The sequence below is a fragment of the Centroberyx gerrardi genome, chromosome 10 (assembly GCF_048128805.1).
Source record: "Centroberyx gerrardi isolate f3 chromosome 10, fCenGer3.hap1.cur.20231027, whole genome shotgun sequence".
NCBI classification, from domain to species: domain Eukaryota; kingdom Metazoa; phylum Chordata; class Actinopteri; order Beryciformes; family Berycidae; genus Centroberyx; species Centroberyx gerrardi.
In genome coordinates, this window is record NC_136006.1 from 31,569,149 (window position 1) to 31,587,422 (window position 18,274).

Here is an 18,274-nt window from a genome sequence, read left to right on the forward strand (position 1 = left end):
ATTTCAGATATCTCTAATTACATTTTGACTAGTAAGATTGAAGTTATTTTTGCCATTAAGTTCTCCAATTAAAGATATCTACAAATCAGTTTTGACTATCTGGAATGTGAATTCAGATATCGCCATTGAAATTATGTTCACTTTAGCTCTGACTAGTCATAATTTCAATTAAATATATCTTTAATTCCTCATAATTAAAGATATCGAAATTATCTTTTTTGATATCTGAAACTAAGACATGACTAGTCAAAATACAATTGTAGATATCTTGAACTGGAGTTATGACTAGTCAAAAGTCCATTTAAGGTTATATCTAAGTTATGGAAAGGAATTTTGATTAGGCTATATAAATCTTATTTTGGAGATATCTTGCATTATCATTCTGACTAGTCAAAATGCAATTGTAGGCTAGATATCGAAAAAATGTCATTTTCATGTCAAGCAATCCATACAGCAAAATAGCGCACTCTTCATTTCAAAAAGTGGAGTAAAGTAAAATATGAGCATAACAACTAATGACCAATTTTGTTTGCTTTTGAAAAGAGGTTAAGTATTTCATTTGACTAGGCTAGTCAAAATGTAATTACAGATATATTTAATTATCATCAGTACAAATCAGATTGTAATTGCAGATATTCTGACTGGTCACATTATAATTAGTCTACTATGACTAGTCAAATTGCATTTGCAGCTATCTATAATGTAATTATGGATAGTCAAGCACAACCATCTTATGTCAAAAGGGCTTGCCATAAGTCCTGCGTAGTTTTGACCAGCACCTTGCATATGGAGAGAGATGGGTAGAAAAGTTGTCCGACTTGCCCCTAGGACCCGACTGCGCGAGCCACAGAGATCTCGCGGGACCATCGCGGGCACAGTCAATAGGCTCGTTTGAGATGACTACCTGCTTGCCTGGAAAATAGACGAGAGTAGCCGAGTGCAGTCAGGCGAGGAATCAACAAGCTGAACACTCCCGACTGCACACTCACTGCTCATTTTCTTCTTCTTCAGTTTTGTTTAACGGCGGTTGATAAACAATTTAAAAGGTGCATTACCGCCACCCACACTCACTGCTCTAACAACCCAGACCTTCACGTTACTTATTTTTATTTTAATGTAGGCATTACAGGTTGCATTTATGGAAAATATTACATAGCGTTCTAATAAAATGGTAGCCTATACGGACTGCTCATGGAGTGACATCTTGGAATAGATATAAAAACTTAAATAAATAAATCATAAATCTATCCCCGGTGAGCCGCGGGTCAAATGCCTCTTCTGTGATGGCTGGGTTCACGCAGCCTGCACAGAGGGCTATGAGGGCTATAGGCCTATCATGTGTGTGATGAACAGCAGGCAATGCTTGAATATGTGAGCATATGTGTGTGTGAATGAGTGAGAAAAAGAAGTTCAGATTGTACTTGAAAATTAAGTCAAAATGTTTTGTCAATTAATGTTTAGTAGAAATGTTTTATGTCACTGAAAGCGGAACTCTGTGTTGTGTGTTCCTGACAGAACAGGTTCACTAGAATACTTACATGTGGAAATGCACCTTCAGTTTGTGGCATGAGACAAAATATTTGTAGACATTTTGCCATTAAATCACTTTCAGACATTATTTACCCATGGTATTCACAATATTCAAATTGTAGAATGTGTAGAAGTTTATCATATTCCTGTATCCAGATAACCAACCCCCAATGTGGTTTTTCAAAAGGCATTTGTGTGTGTGTGTGTGTGTGTGTGTGTGTGTGTGTGTGAGTGAGAGTGAGAGAGACAGAGAGAGAGAGAGTGAGAGAGACAGAGAGAGATAGGGAGAGAGAGAGATCTGTGAGTAGTCATTCTTACTCCTAGTGCTGCCTGTGTAGGATAGTGTATTTTAGTACTATACAGTTAACAGAATGCACATTTTATATTTGAATTAGGGCCCAGATGATTAATCGGCGAGCCAATGTTGTTGGCTGATGTTGGCCTTTCACAGATATATCTGTATCGGCAAATGTAACAGTCTTCAAAATAATGGTGGAATGGGGCGCCTGTGGTGTTTTCAGACAGCTTAGCAATACACAATCTGTCCAGCAGATGGTGCGATTGGTCTGCAAAAGCTCCTCAGAGTAGAGCCTTTGCAGTGTTTCCAATATGGAAGATTTGTTCCCGCCCAGGAAGATTTTAGATTTTTTTTAGATTTTTTTATCTTGAGTTTGTCAAATTAACTGTGCTGCTGCTGCAGGCTGTGTAACTTGTGATGCACAGACCAGTGGAATTTTAAGTTAAGCTTAAAACTTGTGGAATTTTAACTTTTGCTCCAAACTGTCATGTATTTATAACTGTTTAAAAAGTGTCAAGTTATTGTTTACAATTGGAGATGTGTAAAACTGCTCAACACTCAGAGAGTTTGAGTAAGGACAGAGGTAATTAAACCATATGTGGTGCCCTAGCCCAACCAGTAGAGGTCCAATTGGCGCCCTTCAATGCACATTCCTGACATTCTCACGAGGTTGCGCAATCAACACTCCCCGTGTGGAGGGAGCAATTAGGGAGGTCTGATTAGCACCACAGACGGGGAAGGAGAAGCTTACCTGTTGGGCTGGCATTTTATGCTGTGCGTTTCTCTCATACAGGGCACGCCAGGGACTCTGTTGGAGGAAGGGAAACTCATCTCCCACCTCAGGTGGTACAGTAATAAGACATAACTGTGATATGGTTTGGTTTGTAGTGGTAAAGGAACTGCATGTTTCCCATTTAGAGTGATTTGGTTTTGCATGCTGGCTTGCGGTGCTGTTTTTCTTTTCTGTCTTTACTCTTATCAGGCGCTTCTCTGGGGGCTGCGGCGGAGCGTGGGAGCGCGCTCAGGCACTCCGAGGGTCTCAGGGCGGAGACAGTACCAGGTGGCTGGCCAAACAGGAATGATTATTTTGTTCTTGGGCTTTTAAATATTAAATTGTAATTCTATTTTTGTATTAAAATTTATTTTATTTTTTTATGAATCATGCCTCACTTGGTGATTTTGTAAGAACCAAAGCAACTAACCTATCTGCAATCAGGTCGAGCTCCTTATGCTCAATTAACAGAAGGTGGCGTTGTCAAAGTAGAAAACATTGGCCCACCCTAAAGTAAGGTCACTACACATAACCCACGGGTGTTAAAGCCTCAATATGCATTTGTATGACCCTGTAAACTTGGGGAATTTTTTCATTTGTGTAAACTCATCTACAGTGTTTCCTCTGTATTCATTTAGCAGCAAGGAAATTACCACCATTGCTAGAGAAAATGTGAAATTAAAATTAGCATTGTAATTTAGTCTTACTATCATCTAAAACTAAAATAAGTGTAGTCCAAATGTTTTAGAAGTAATGACTTTATTATGATTAAAAACATTTTTAGCACTACAACCTCAACTTAAAACATAACTTAGACCCAAACAGCAACACAAAACTAGAATGATCCCCCCAAGCACCACAGCTGCATAAAATTACAGAGGAAACAATGCTATTAAAACCGTGAGTAAAAGGTGTTGAGCTCGTCAGGAAGAGAGGCGGCGGGCTGGGCATCACTGCTATTTCTCCCTTTGTAGTCTGTGATGGAGCGCAGTCCACACCACATGCATCTGGGGTCAGAACTGTGGTAGTTAGACTCCAACTTGTCTCTGTAGGCTCTTTTGGCATCTCTGATGGCTTTCCGTAGGTCATATCTGGACTTCCTCAAGGCCTCCAGGTCCCCAGAGCTAAAGGCAGAGGACCGTGCTCTGAGTTTAGCACGGACATCACCATTAATCCAGGGCTTTTGGTTGGGGAAAGTCCTAACATTGACTTTCAGGACGACGTCATCAATGCACTTGGAGATGTAGGCTGAGACAGAGTCTGTGTATTCATCAATGTCCCCATCAGCTGCAACACAGAACATCTGCCAGTCTGTGGTTTCAAAACAGTCCTGGAGAGTGGCAATGGATTCCTCACTCCAGCGTTGAACTGCCCGAAAAAACGTTTTTTCCTGTTTTAGACGTTGTCTGTACAACCTCACACTCAATGGCCTTCACCCTCTTCATCATCTCTCTCCTCATTCCCTTCAGCCTCCTCATCTTCTTTGTCTTCGTCTTCATGTATTGTGAATGGGTTGCAGCAGCGGACCTCACCTCCTTCACACTTGCAATAGTCAGTGCAACTGAGAGTTGCAGCGTGGCAGCTGCAGTTTTTTTGGCTGCAGGTGACGTCAAGCAAATTAACTGGAGCCACTGCCTGGGTGGAAACATCGGGCATGACAGCCCCTCCTTTAGCAACCTCCCACCCGAATTTAGTGATGTCTCTGGCCTCTGCAGGTGGCTCCCTCTGATCTGCAGCCTTCCACAACATGACCTGGAGATGAGCACGCAGTATGTGCAGCATCACGTTGACATCAGTTGGAGGAAGCTTTTTAAGTTCAGGTGGCTTTTTCCTCCGTCTGTAGATCTGGTAGCGAGCGTTATAACATCGACTTGGCCTTCTTCTGCCGATACAGTGCGAGGAAGAACTCGGTCCCGGTATCTTTTAGGTCACTGTGAGTGGCATCAGGTTCCCCAAGCACTGTATTGAGACCAGGCATGGTACTTCCTTGGAGTACTTTCAGCACAGATGCCTTGCCCTTTCCACAGGGGTAGGAGACAGTGTCACATCCCGACAGCGCATGCATCCCCAGGAGACCCTGACATTTGTCACCCAACGCCCTAACGGTGGCATTTATGTCCAGGATGGTGCCATCCCACTTCTCCATCTGCACTGCTGATTGAACGTCGGCCTTCCAACAGGACGAATACGTCAGTGTCATCACTTAGGATACGTATGGTGGGTGCCCCTGCTCCAGCTGCTTGCAGCATGTAGCTAATGAGGGTGACGTCAGCCTCCTCATGCTTGACGATGCAGTCCATGTGGTTCACAAGCAGGATCTTATCAGCGGTGAGGTCATATGTGCACAGAAGGCGTGATAGCTGTGTCTTGTTTGATGTGCTCTTCATCACAGCTTCTCGACCTGGAAGGGGTGTGTTGATTGTCAGCTTGTACTCAGTTGCACCAACTCCTGCTCGTCTTCTCCTCTCATGATCTTTGGCACTGTGCTCATCATTGTAACGGTCAAAGATGACGAGGGTCTCATCAGCTCCAGCTGCAGTATAGGCATTAGCGAGGTGTGCATTGATGCTAGAGGCAATGTCCCTGATCGTACCTGCCACAGGCCAGACAATGTGGTCGAGCAGCTGACTTGCATCAACTAGGACAACATTGGGAAGTGGAGCATTTTCATCATTTTTGGAGGTATTATCATTCATCGTGTGTATTCGTGGGGCATCATAGGGGAGTCAAGTGGAGAGTAGCAGGTGACACCAGTGGGAGAAGGATGGGGGAGGGGGGACTGCACATCGTTGCTCATAAAATCTTTTTTACAACATGTTATGAAACATTCAGAGTCGGGGATAAATAAATAGCATAATGAAAAATAAAAAACTAAATAATATCTAATACCATGTCACCGTCTTGTCGAAGGTCCTTGAAGGATTGGTAAGTGATCAACTGAAGGACTTCCTGAGCGCTAATAATATCCTTTCATTGTACCAGTCTGGCTTCAGGAAACAGCACAGTACCATCACGGCATCCTTAAAGGTTGTTAACGATATAATTGAGTCACTGGATCACAAAAAAACTTGTGCAGCTCTTTTTATCGATCTTTCTAAGGCCTTCGATACAGTTGACCACCTTATCCTGAAGCAACGGCTGCTCAATATTGGGTTGTCTGAGCAGGCTGTTGGCTGGTTTGAAAATTACCTCTCTGAAAGGACACAATGTGTCAAATTTGATGGCACTTCCTCCAGTGTACTAGATGTTGCGTCAGGGGTCCCCCAAGGTTCTGTCTTGGGTCCACTTTTGTTTACAATCTATATTAACAACCTGGGTCAAAATATTCCTAATGCACAGTTTCATTTTTATGCCGACGATACTGTCATTTACTGCTGTGGTGCCACCCTTGCTCAATCACTTGAGTATTTGCAGTCTGCTTTTGGTATTGTAGAGTCACGGTTGTTTGATCTGAAACTTGTGTTGAATGTTGCAAAAACTAAACTGATGTTGTTTTCTAATGCCATGAAGACATTAGCTTCTCTTCCTAACATTGTAACCTTACAGGGCAGTCAGATTGAATTAGTGTCACAATACAAGTATCTAGGTATTTTAATTGATGATCGTTTAACTTTTAAACTTCACATTGAAAACTTAGTAAAGAAACTAAAGCTTAAGCTAGGTTTTTATTTTAGAAACAAATCCTGCTTTTCTTATGCTGCCAGGAAAAAATTGGTTGAGGCTACGTTCCTTCCCTTGCTTGACTATGGTGATCTGTTGTACATGCACGCCTCTGCCCAATGCTTGCATTGGCTGGATACTGTGTACCACAGCGCTCTGAGGTTCGTCACAGGCTGCAAAGCTCTCACTCACCATTGCACTCTATATGCCAGAGTTCAGTGGCCTTCATTGGCCTTGCGCAGACTTACTCATTGGTACATATTTATTTATAAGTCCATCCTTGGTCTGCTCCCCTCTTACCTCTGTGGGTATATCTCACTCAAAACTAGTAATTATTGTTTGTGCTCAAATGACACCCTCTTACTGTCCATCCCTAAGGTTCGCACTGAACTTGGCAAACGGGCCTTTATGTTCTCCGCCCCTGCAGCCTGGAACCACTTGCAGACAGATTTGCAGCTAGATGAGCTGATCCCGATTAGGGCATTCAAAAATGTAGCGAAGGGTTTGGAGGCAAATTCAATTGGAATTTGTAATTGCTTCCTTAGCTAGACCCGTTTCCTCCTGTCTGTCTTTTAGGCATATGACTCTGTGAGTTACTACTGTATGTTTTGTTTTATGTGCTTTTAATCCTTGCTTGTATGTTGTTTGAAAATCTGTATTGCTGCTATCTTGGCCAGGGCTCCCTCGAAAAAGAGATCTTGTAATCTCAATGGGACTCACCTGGTCAAATAAAGGTTAAATAAATAAATAAAATAAATAAAAAATGGACGTGGATCCAGATTATGCTAATGAGGAAAGGTTGCATGACTTAGTTATGGCAAGAGATTAATTTCTGGACATCCAAACATAGATTTAGACTCTAAGATCACCTTTCTAAATTGACTAAAAGCTAAAATATAGCTATTTCCTGGTTTCGGCCTAATTATTACATAATTTATGCAAATGATGCTAATGAAGAAAGGTTGCATGATTTAGTTATGGCAAGAGATGAATTTCTGGACATCAAAACATAGACTTAGACTCTAAGATCGTCTTTCTAAATTGACTAAAAGTGAAAAATATAGCCATTTCCTGATTTTGACCTAATTTTTACATAATTTATGCAAATTATGCTAATGAGGAAAGGTTGCATGACTGCACCATGGTAATAGATGAATTTCTGGACATCACAAATATGGATTTAGACTCTTAGATCACCTTTCTAAGTTAACTAGAAGCAAAATTATAGCCATTTCCAGTTTTTGGCGATTAATTGGCTCATTATGCTAATTACTCAAATTGCCCAACATGCAACTCTTAGCAACCAAGCTTAATCTCATCTGCTAAGCCTATAGATGACATTTTAATCATAAAAGTTCATAGGAAACAACATTGCTGGGTTTCATATAGGCCATATAGGGGTTTCCAGTAGACTATGTTTTCATCATTGGACCTCAGTCTCCAGGAAATATGCACTTTAGTTGCACATTTCAATGAGTGAATGCATTACTCATAATTGTTATCGGAAATTTTATCTCCCAATTAACGACATCGGTCAAGAAATCATCAAGAAATTATGCATAGAATTTCAGAACTTGTATCTTGTGTCTGGTTTTCCTCATTTATAGTAAATTATTAGTAATTTATAGTTAAACCCGTGCAATGCATATGACAAAGACCAGATAGTTCTGGATTGAAAATATACCACAGGTGACAAACTAGGAACACTTGGGTCTAACATGAGCTGATATGTATGAGTGTTGAAAACTATTCAGATTGATAAATAGCTGACTGGAGAAAAGCTGCATTTGCACAAAAATTCTTATTTTACTTTATGCGCTGCCAAAAAATGAATTCCCAGGTTGATTTTGACTTCATCCAACTAAACACACTGTTTTAGAGTTGTTGTTTTTTTGTTTTGTTTTGTTTTTTACCTTAGTCAATTTGACATTACAACAGTGATACATTACAGTGACAGTTGGTAGCAGCAAGAAAGCTGAATATGAAAATGGCCACCTTGCACTTTGTGACAGCTGCACCAAATCGCCGCACCTAAGTGTTAGTACCTTACTGTCCCACCTCACTCCCTTACCTCACCTTTCTTTTTACTACTGTCCACGTTTTGGTTAAGTTTATGGCACGTTTACATTCACAGTACACATACACAAACCACATAACGACACGACACAGGTTTTGTTTCAAACAACATACTCAAACCTTTTTACCATTATTCACCTACTTGCATGTCCGCCCGTATCCAAACCGGCAAGACGAATCGAGGGTTTGGAATTAACTATTACAGCGGAAGAGGGGTGTCCAGCTAACACAAGTGCACCAGAACAGCGGGCTGTTGCCTTTGTTTTAGTTGTGAGTTAAAAACGAATTGTTACTTTATTTGAATATACATTTCTTTATATTAAGTTAATTACTTATGTTAAATTGATTTGAATATAAGTTGTTTGTAAAATTTAATTAATATATCCCCCTTTTGTTTAATGAGCCTGGCCAAGTCTATATACTGTATACCCTCAGTTTGCCATTTGTGAGGCAGTTTTTGTTTCTGTTCAGACTGTGCTGCTACATTTTTCTGTTTAGGTGCCTGTATTTTAATTTTGAGCCCAGAACAATTATGTTTTAATTTATTTTCTGTTATAATTAATGCAGCACTACTGGTTTTGTTATCCTTTTGCCTTTTTTGGGGGGTAAATAAAACCCTTAATATTTTGCACCCTTCTCTGTGTCCTCATGCCTGCTTGCTCAGTCCATCACACACTTGATGCTTACTGTCAGAATGAGCCCACAATGAGCTGTATAGGAAGCTGAGTCCAGAGGGTTAACTGCATGTACAAGGTATATAGAAAACATACAGTGTCAGTTCATACTACATTATGGTAATGTCTTCAACAAAACAACCTCAGGATGTACAGTATGTATTCTGTGATCTGAAATGTTCTCATCTCTCTGATACTCTACTGGCATTAAGCTGAAAATACTCCTGCATAAGCGAAGTAACAGTTGGTAGTTTGAGCTTTCACATTCCATGTAGCACAGAGGGGAGGGATCATGAAACTGCTGCTAAATAAAAACAACCTCTTCATACTTGTTGTGGATCAGGCTCAAAGGACTGCTTAACTGCTTTCTGTGGATGTTTAACTTCATAAGACAAGGATGACTTCAAAAACAGCCGGTATGTTTGCTGAATTTAACTTATCAAATCAGTCAAATGTAGACTTCTGAACTGTAGAAAAAGGTTGCACAAAAATATATCATTTGAAGTAAAGCTTAAATCTTTCAATGTATAAATTGAATTTAAAATTTTATCAATAACTTGCTTAATTTCATTTGATTTAATTAAAAATTATTTAGACTGACTCAACTCTATGTGTTTGCAGAGCGAGTGGCTGGCAGTTACAACAGTTTTGGGAATGCCTGTAAGCCAAATAAAAGTTCCAGAACCTGTCGTTCACAGCCATTTCTGAAACCAATGATGGGTTTACAAAAGGTAAATTACTCAAGGGGTATTAATAACATCTACAGAAAACACTCAGACATTTACAAATGTGATGTGTATTTGCATCAATGGAATTACACATATATATGCTGTCACAAAAACAGCAAGTGATATTACTTTCAGAAATTCAATAAATATTTTGAAGAGTGAGTATATGTCTTTGTATTTGCTTCCTTCTTGTGTAGCTCAAGGATAAACTCGTGAAAAAAGTGTGTATGATTCTGTCACAGGCAAAGGTAAGAACTGAAAAACTGAACTGTTCCAACAACTTTGCATAACTTCCTCAAATGCAAAAGAGAATGTAGCCTTATCAACTGTCTTTTTTTTTGTCTTATCTTTTTCTGCAGCATTCAAGTCACACAGAGCTAGATGATTTTTCCCTGGATGAGTCAAAACTGATCATCAGAGAACTTGCTGCTGAGCTGGACAGGATAGTGCAGGTGGGACTTCTCCCACTGGAAAATTCTGTGTTTTATGCATAGTCATTACTTAATCAACTGTGTCATACCATTCATTCCATGCAGACTAGAAAACCCTCACTCTTGACCAAAGTAACTGCAGATGGATCTTGTCTGGAGGAGCGACAAGAGTTAATCCTACAGTGGGCTGAGGACGTCATGCAGCTACCACAAGAGGTTAGAGAAATAAAATTCCTACAGGGAACACCCTAACTGACATGACTGGAAATCAAGCAGTACCTCTTCAACCAGTTACCCAGTGTTTACAGTAAATCTATGCAGCAAATGAAAATGAAAGTAAAGCAAGAATCACTCAATCAATCCTTCCATTACTGCTGTTTTTTCTGTTGTTAATGTATCTATGTGTAATGCATCTTCTTTTAATCTAACATTGTTCAAGCACTTACTTCCTTAAAAAGGTGTTATATAAATAAAATGTATTACAAGAATGCACCTGATTTTTTTTTAGCAGACAGCAGGCAGAATCTTCTCTTCAACCACAGATCATATGATGAAGGAAGAGGTGAAAGAGTCTGACCAACAGAAAGCAGACAAGGAACAGAGACTGGAGGATGCCAGAAAGGTCTTGTCTGGCTGGGCCTGGTCACTGAAACAAACACAACAGGTATGGGGGTGGGGCTGTCATGAGGTGGAGCAGTTCTTCAATGAAAATGTCCCCCAGTGATGGAACTTAAAGGTTAGAATTTGTTATATGGGATAGGCAAAATGGGGAAACTGGGACCAAGTCAGTGTGCATAACATGGCAGGCTATGAGGAACATAAAACAATAGAGAAGAGACAGCAATTGTTCAATCAAGCCTAACTATATAAACATACCCAAACACATATATGATGTGTTATATCCATCAACAATGATTGAACTACGAAACCAAAAAATAGTATGTAAATACATAATCCATTATATATTATGTAGTTATTTTTTCTTCGTTTGATAGCATTGTCCCATTTCTGTAAAGATAACCTGATGAAGGTCTCAGTACTGAAACGTTTCTAATACAGATGCTCTAATAGCAGACATAGCTTCATCATAGTTGTTGGTGAAATGCAATTGTTGGGTCTTAAAATATAATGTTATTCAATATAGGATTACATCAAGAAAAAAGTCTAATTATACTGTGTTTCTGCAGGACTCAGTATGTCTAGATGAGGATGTGTGTGAGGTGGTGCAGGATCTGGAGAAACAGTGGAAGAGAGGCCAACTGGTCAACATGCTCCCTGTCATGGACTTCATTATCTGGAGTCTGCTTCAACAAGAGACACAAAAGGTCTGCAAACACTGACAAGTTTCTCATTATTGTTCACTTCAATCAAGAGTTTAAATGGATTTCATGTTTTTCTTTACAGGGCTCAATTGCAAAACAGTGGCACAGAAATAAACAAAGGTTCAAAACTACAGGTGAATGTCAGTTATCATGTGTTACCATTTGGTTTACATTTAAATTTTTACATTTCTGCTCATGGTGGTATCACAATTGAATCTGTCATCTCATATATATCTTACGAAACATGATTTTGTTTGTGTTCTTCCTCTATTAGCGGATCTAGATCATATTCCTGAGTCTGGTAAGTTGTACTTCACTCTGCAGTTAACATTTATAGTGCTATTTGACATTTCTCTTCATAACCCTTGTGTTTTTTTTATAGTTTGGAAATGGATTTCAAAAGCATCAGGTTAGTATTACAAAACACTATTGCATTACTTTCATGTGAGAAAAGTTGCTTCTTTTCATTGGTTCCTATACGTAGATGTCCATGCAAATACAACAGTGGATACAAAACCGCTCAGACTTGTTTGAATGCTTGTTTCATTCCCTAGTATTACCACACCAGTTTCACACCTCTACTTGCACTTGTATCTCTCATTTCCTCATGCCTCATTGTTTAATTCTTACCATGCAGCTGAGATCACACTGGATCCATCCACAATGAACCCCAGTCTCAAGCTGTCTGAGGACAGGAAAGCAGTGAAAATGGACCAGATCATTGAGAGCAAAGAGAACCCATGGGATGGATTCAGCAGGAGTCGCATGAAATATGATGGCTGGTGGTGTGTACTGGGATCTGAGGGCTATTATTCAGGAAGGCACTACTGGGAGGTTGATGTCAGTGGGAAGGGAGAATGGAGGATCGGTGTCATCAAAGAGTCTGCACCTAGAAATGGTTTTGTAAGTCTAAACTCGACAGCAGGTTACTGGACTCTGCGTCTGCAGCTTGGCCGGCTCCTGGCCATGACAGCACCAGTCACCAAGCTGGAGAGATCTGCACCCAGCAGGGTGGGGGTGTTTCTAGACATGGAGGAAGGGCAGGTCTCTTTCTATGATGCAGGGCAAAGATGTCACATTTACACCTTTGATATCAGCTCTGACGACACCGAGAGGATTTATCCTGTGTTTGGCACAGTTGAAACAGACAGAGCACTACGCATTTTAAATTAGTTTGACGGATCAATGCAGATTTGATCCAATTCAATTTTATCTGATTCTAATCAGTGCAATTCTTGTCAATTCAGTCTGATTGGATCTGATTTGACTCAATTCAATTCAATTCAGTTCAGTTCAGTTCAGTTCAGTTCAGTTCAGTTCAGTTCAGTTCAGTTCAGTTCAGTTAAATCCAGTCGTGTCCTTAAAAGCACATTGACAGCACTTTCTCTTTAACAGATGTTAACTGTAACATTGAAATATAGGAAATTAGAAAGGCGGAAGATGAAAGATGCAATTAAATATAGAATATGTATATAGAATATGTATTAAATACTTAACCATGAAACAGACCTAGCAGAAGAATACAATGACACTACAGTACAATAAAGACTGCACATCATTTGGACAGTCCCAAATGTAGAAGATTGAGTTTTCAAATTCTGGCACAGTTGTTCTTACTGGCCTTTTTTTTAAAATTCATTGGGATGGCACATTTGTTGCTTAACTCACAATACATTATTTAAAATTCTCAGAAAATGATTCTTAATGATGCTTTTGAGCAATATATTCATATTGACCTAGACTACTAGCAAGTGTCAGGTGTATTGTCTGTGTGTGTGCACTGTGAGCATGTGTGTTTTATCTTTATAGGGCTTTATCTGTTTTATTTCAACATGCAGCACAACATGTTGACAAACTTGGCTATGGTTTCTGTCAGCTTCAGCACTTCCTCTTTTGCACTTCTGCAATAGACTAACAGGAAGCTCCCCTCCATGATCTGTTGCCACCAACGCGAGGCAGCTGTACTGCCAGAACATTAAGAAACCAAAACAAACGGGCGGAGTTCAGGGCCAAAACAAACCGACTGAAAAATTCAACTCTGCATACCGCAGTTAGGCTAATTAATCAAGCATCTTAAAAGAGCTTGTCAATTTTTTATGAAGCAGGTGATGAGAATTTCATTTGTGTATACTTGCCTCTACTTAAATGTATTTACTTATTTATGTTTTTGTTTGATCACTTTGAACAGCTCTCTAGGCGACATTGTCATGTTTTAAAATACTGTCTGAGCTCCACTTATTCCTAGTAATCTTGTATGTATTCTTCTAATTTTTTTTTTTTTTTTTTACCTTGTCTTGTTTCACGTGTACAAATGTGTCCTTTTTATGTCCATGTTTTATGATCTTAATGTTTTTGATGTAAAATTCTGCGGCATTTTCAGTATACCTTACTGCAAGTATGAATTAATAAAGTCAAAGTCTGAAAGCGCTTTTAGACCTCTGGCTATTTTGTTACAACACTACATCCTGCAGTAGATCATAGGAGTGTCCTCTGCATTGTCAGAAAACCTAAAAAGTGAAGCATCACGGTGACTGTATAGAATAAAAGCTGCAATCATATTTCTTAATTCCTTTTTTGAAAATCCAATCTTTGAACAGACCACTTCCTACTCTGGCCACAGGAGGGCACCATAACTCTTCCAGTGTGCAGCATATGAACATTAATTTCTAGTGTGGATTGTTAAGGAAAAATCACACCCAATTCAGTTTGTCTGAGGAATAACTGAATGCGTAATATCTAAATGCAGAGCTGACATTACTGAAACCTGTATGACCTCAAATCCAATCCAACAAAGTGGCTTTATTGCAATTTTATTATGAACATCAGCATTCACATTACATACATACAAAATCTTTAAAATTCTTGCCTTCAAACAAATCCTGGTGTAAAGTTAAAATGCATCTGACATATCAACAAACAATCCATGACCTAAAGAATTTGAACCTCTGCTCCTGGAAGCATAACAATTTCCTGGAGAAGAACTGGTGGATATTTGGTAGTCAAGGGCCAATCAGAAATGTCCGGCGGTCTTATCGGCAACCACACTCGTCCACCACCATATCCTGGTAGTGTCTGAGCACCACATTGTCATTGTTGTCATAGTAGAGCATGGAGATGGGCGAGAGACGAATGGGTACGCAGCAGGGCTCGGGCGTGCCGCGCGGGTCCAGGGAATGCACCAGGGTCTGCAGGATGGCGTGGTTGGTGCCGTTCAGGCTCTCGCTGAGGGGGAACGGGCACTCGCCGTGGCAGTAGTTAGCCATGTAGCCCTGCGGAGCGATGATCCAGTCCTGCCAGCCCACATCCTTGAAGTCGATGTAGAGGCGGCGTGGCTTGCACACATTGCTGGGCGTCACGGGGAGGTGGACGGCACTTCTCCTCCGTCTGGAGTGGCACTGGTGGGGGTTGAGGGACACGGCCACCAACAAGGCCTGGATCTCCGGCAGGGTAAAGGTGGGTTCCAGCGGGAGGGAGTTACCTGGGTGAAAAGGAAGCAGCTCTTCTGGGCCCGTGTTGTGCGGCAGCAGCTCTAAAACCAAACCATAGTTGTGGCCCGGCTTGCGCCAGTTTTCTGCCAGGGAGGTGAGGTCCAGCGTGAGGGAAGCAGGTTCAGGTCGAAGCCGCACAGACTGGGATAGCAGGAGTTGGCGGTTGGCCTCGTGGTTCGCTCCCCTCAGCGTGGCTCGGATCACTTTATACAGAGACACGCTGAGGGCCTGGGGGCCCAGCAAGAGCTCTGCGGCTCTCGACACCTTCCAGTGGAACTTGACTTCCAGCTGTGCCAGAGAGAGCTGCTCCACAGACTGCACGACTGACATGTTGAAGAAAAGCTGTTTCTCCAGACAGCCATGACAGCTGCTGATCCGGCCAGACATCAGCCTACCTGCACGACATTAGATGAAGAGGAAATGAAGTTCAGCATGTGGCATTCTTTGACAAGGACACAATCATTACTGTTACTCAAAGATGTAGATTTAGGGGGAGACAGGGGGCATGTCCCCCTCACTATTAGGAGAAGGATGAATCGTCACCCTCAATCATTCCTCCCTCTAATGCATATACTGTAGTTTTACTCACTCTGCATTTTTAGAAGGACAGTTGAGCAAACACCCCTTCCCCTTTAAAAATATGGACCCTTCTTATTGTTTGAATCTCCATAAAAATGTCTATAAAAAAGGCATTTAGACAGCAAATTAGGCAGTCATGTTTCGTATTTTCATTTGCTTTTCAGTTTAGCAATGTCTTACTATATTTCACATTGACCAATAATCCTCGCTCTCTCATACTGCATACTTTTCTCATGTAAATTTACGTATTTTGTTTCAGTCTTGCTGTTGAAGTGAAGGACAGCAAAGTGGCATTTAGGCTACTACTATGCCCATAGTACAGTACTCAGTGTGAGTTACTGCTCAGGGTTTGATCCAGATAAGAGTGTGTCTTCTTTATAAAGTTATTGACTTACTGACTTCTGTAGGCTATTTAACCTGGCATCACTTCATACTTTGCTTCTCTTACATCCATGAATGGCTACAGTAGGCCTAGGCTATGTGGACATTATTCACAAAAGAAGTGTGCTGTTTGATATCAAAGCCATTGAAAAGAATGGGCAATAATCATTACCTTAAATTCATCATTCGTAACAGATTATCCAGTTTGCAACAGTGTTAGCATTTTGTCAGCCTAGGACTACTACCATTTATTTTATTTTTTTAAAAGTACCATAATTTGCTTTAATTTTAATAATGTAATAATAACGTAATATTTTATCTCAGTCGGGAAATACACCCCACGCCCTCCTCTCCATATGGAGGTCAGAGGTCAGGATCTTACCTCCGCCAAGGAGGTTATGTATTCGGTGCCGTTTGTTTGTTTGTCTGTTTGTCAGCAGGATTACGGAAAAACTACTGGCCCGGTTTTCATGAAACTTCGTGGAAGGGTGTAGCATGGGCCAAGGAAGAATCCATTAAATTTTGGAGCGGATCCGTATATTGGTTGCGCTTGCACATTTGCATATCATAGAAGACTGGACTATTGGCCTTGGCGGAGGTCTGCGCTCTCCGAGTGCCCTTCTAGTTTTACATGCCTACCTTGGTCCTGCACGTATCGGATGATGTTGCCGCGCACCCCGTACTCGGACACCGTGCAGGGGTCGCTGTCCGGGGCCTTGTTGTCCTCCCTCCCCCGGAACATTCTCCACAGCATGGAGGGAACCCTGCGGCGGGTTCCTGCGGGCTTGGGCCGCCCGGAGAGCCCCAGAGAGCTTAAAAACAAGCGCTCCTGGCTCTCCATCTCCTCCACGTTGGAAAGAGCGCACACGCTTAAAAAGAAAACGTTTAGAAGCACCAAAGGTGTCATGTCTGGCCCCGCGGCTAACAACGGAGTTCTCCACAGATACAGATGTCCCAGCCGCTCCTCACCTACACGGCTGGGATTGATTATTGGCGCTGATTGACCAATAGGGCGCAGCATCTATTGCCCACTGCTTATGTTAATGAGAAGCCGCCACAGGGCCCAGATAAGACCAGGAAAGTAGACTTGGAGGAGGCGGAGGGCTTGGGGGTATTCATGCTAAACCAGCACACTTGATTGCTCTCTTGTCAGGTCCTCAGTAGGCTATCTCTACGAACCAGTAATCCCTTAAAATAACCCTACATTTACATTAATTCACCCCTTAATTCATGCAAAAATGCCCTTAAAATGAGTTAAGGGAGTTATTAATGGAGGAGATCCCATCAAAACCACCTTAAACACCCCTTAATGTTTGACTGCTTACTTTCTAATTTAATGTAAAATTCAGAACTTTCCATAACCCTGTAAACCTGCACAGACGGCATAAAAATCCCCTAATTTCTAGTGTCTCCACGAACCAACCCATGAATAAATCCCTTAAAAACCCATGATACTAACCTTACTTTTTTAAAACTATGTTATTTTTAATGGATAATTAATGTTTATGTAATGAGAAATTAAGGACGTTTCAGGGATAAAATTAAGGGGTTTGGTTTTTCTCAGTCGCTTAGTTGCATTTTCTCAAATGGCTATGTAGCTTTGTATACTGTATTGATTTACAGTATTACTTTATTTTATATATTGTATGTTGGTTTATTTTACATTTAATGCAAAAGACTTGACTTTATTTACTGTATTTACAGCATAATTCCTTTAGTTTTTTGTATGATGAACTGCTGTGAAAGAATAGCTACTTTTCGAAATGAGATAGATAGCTTTTCATTAAGTGAAAAATTATTTGAAAAATTATTCCGTTTTGATGCACTTATTTGATTTTGTGGCATATTTTGAGAGTATGTTATAAATATGTTACTTGCATTTTGCAAGTAACATTTTTAATTTTGTTAAGAGTGATTCTGTTCAGAGGGTTGTGTTAAGTGTTTTGAAAAAGTGACTTCTGTTTAAAAAAAAAAACAAGCCTGTAAGCAATAGAAAAATACTGCATTCTCTTTAATTTGCAGGAATAGTTTAGATCAATTCAGGCCTAAGTAGTATCAAACTGATGTAAGTTATGTGAGTATATAGTTATCTCATCATCTCCTTTTTGTTTCAAACTGTCTTACTGTCTGCCACAGACACGCTGTATCTGCCTAGAAAAATGATAGGAATGTTATAGTGATTTTTCATGAGGTGGTGTCTATATCATGGCTGTTGATAAAGCAACACTGGTCCCTCTCTTTCTTCTTCTTAACCCCTCTGTGGCGTTATCTTTATCAAGACAGCTCAAGGATCTGGTGAATATGGATCAACTTTATCAGCAAAGTCACACCTCTG

At 40.6% G+C, this 18,274-nt stretch overlaps 2 protein-coding genes across 5 annotated transcripts; one reads left to right on the forward strand and one right to left on the reverse strand.

The window, feature by feature from the left end:
• Positions 1-9,299: 9,299 nt before the first annotated feature.
• Positions 9,300-13,815, forward strand: LOC139922005 (uncharacterized). Of its 4 annotated transcripts, none has more exons than XM_071912433.2 (12): positions 9,300-9,426; positions 9,632-9,741; positions 9,936-9,986; positions 10,098-10,190; positions 10,275-10,385; positions 10,678-10,833; positions 11,357-11,494; positions 11,574-11,625; positions 11,766-11,792; positions 11,874-11,900; positions 12,129-12,728; positions 12,829-13,815. In XM_071912433.2, the coding sequence occupies exons 1-11, from the start codon at positions 9,408-9,410 to the stop codon at positions 12,662-12,664; spliced, it is 1,320 nt and encodes a 439-aa protein (XP_071768534.1). In that variant the 5' UTR covers positions 9,300-9,407; the 3' UTR covers positions 12,665-12,728; positions 12,829-13,815. The 4 variants fall into 4 exon arrangements, with proteins under 4 accessions (XP_071768534.1, XP_071768533.1, XP_071768536.1 ...); XM_071912432.2 differs by having other exon boundaries at positions 12,824-13,814; XM_071912435.2 differs by having other exon boundaries at positions 10,681-10,833; positions 12,824-13,814.
• Positions 13,816-14,334: 519 nt separating this feature from the next.
• gdf3 (growth differentiation factor 3) lies at positions 14,335-16,960 on the reverse strand. Its single transcript, XM_071912436.2, has 2 exons — positions 16,579-16,960; positions 14,335-15,374 (listed from the first exon to the last, which is right to left on the reverse strand). The coding sequence occupies exons 1-2, from the start codon at positions 16,958-16,960 to the stop codon at positions 14,521-14,523; spliced, it is 1,236 nt and encodes a 411-aa protein (XP_071768537.2). The 3' UTR covers positions 14,335-14,520.
• Between the last annotated feature and the right edge of the window lie 1,314 nt (positions 16,961-18,274).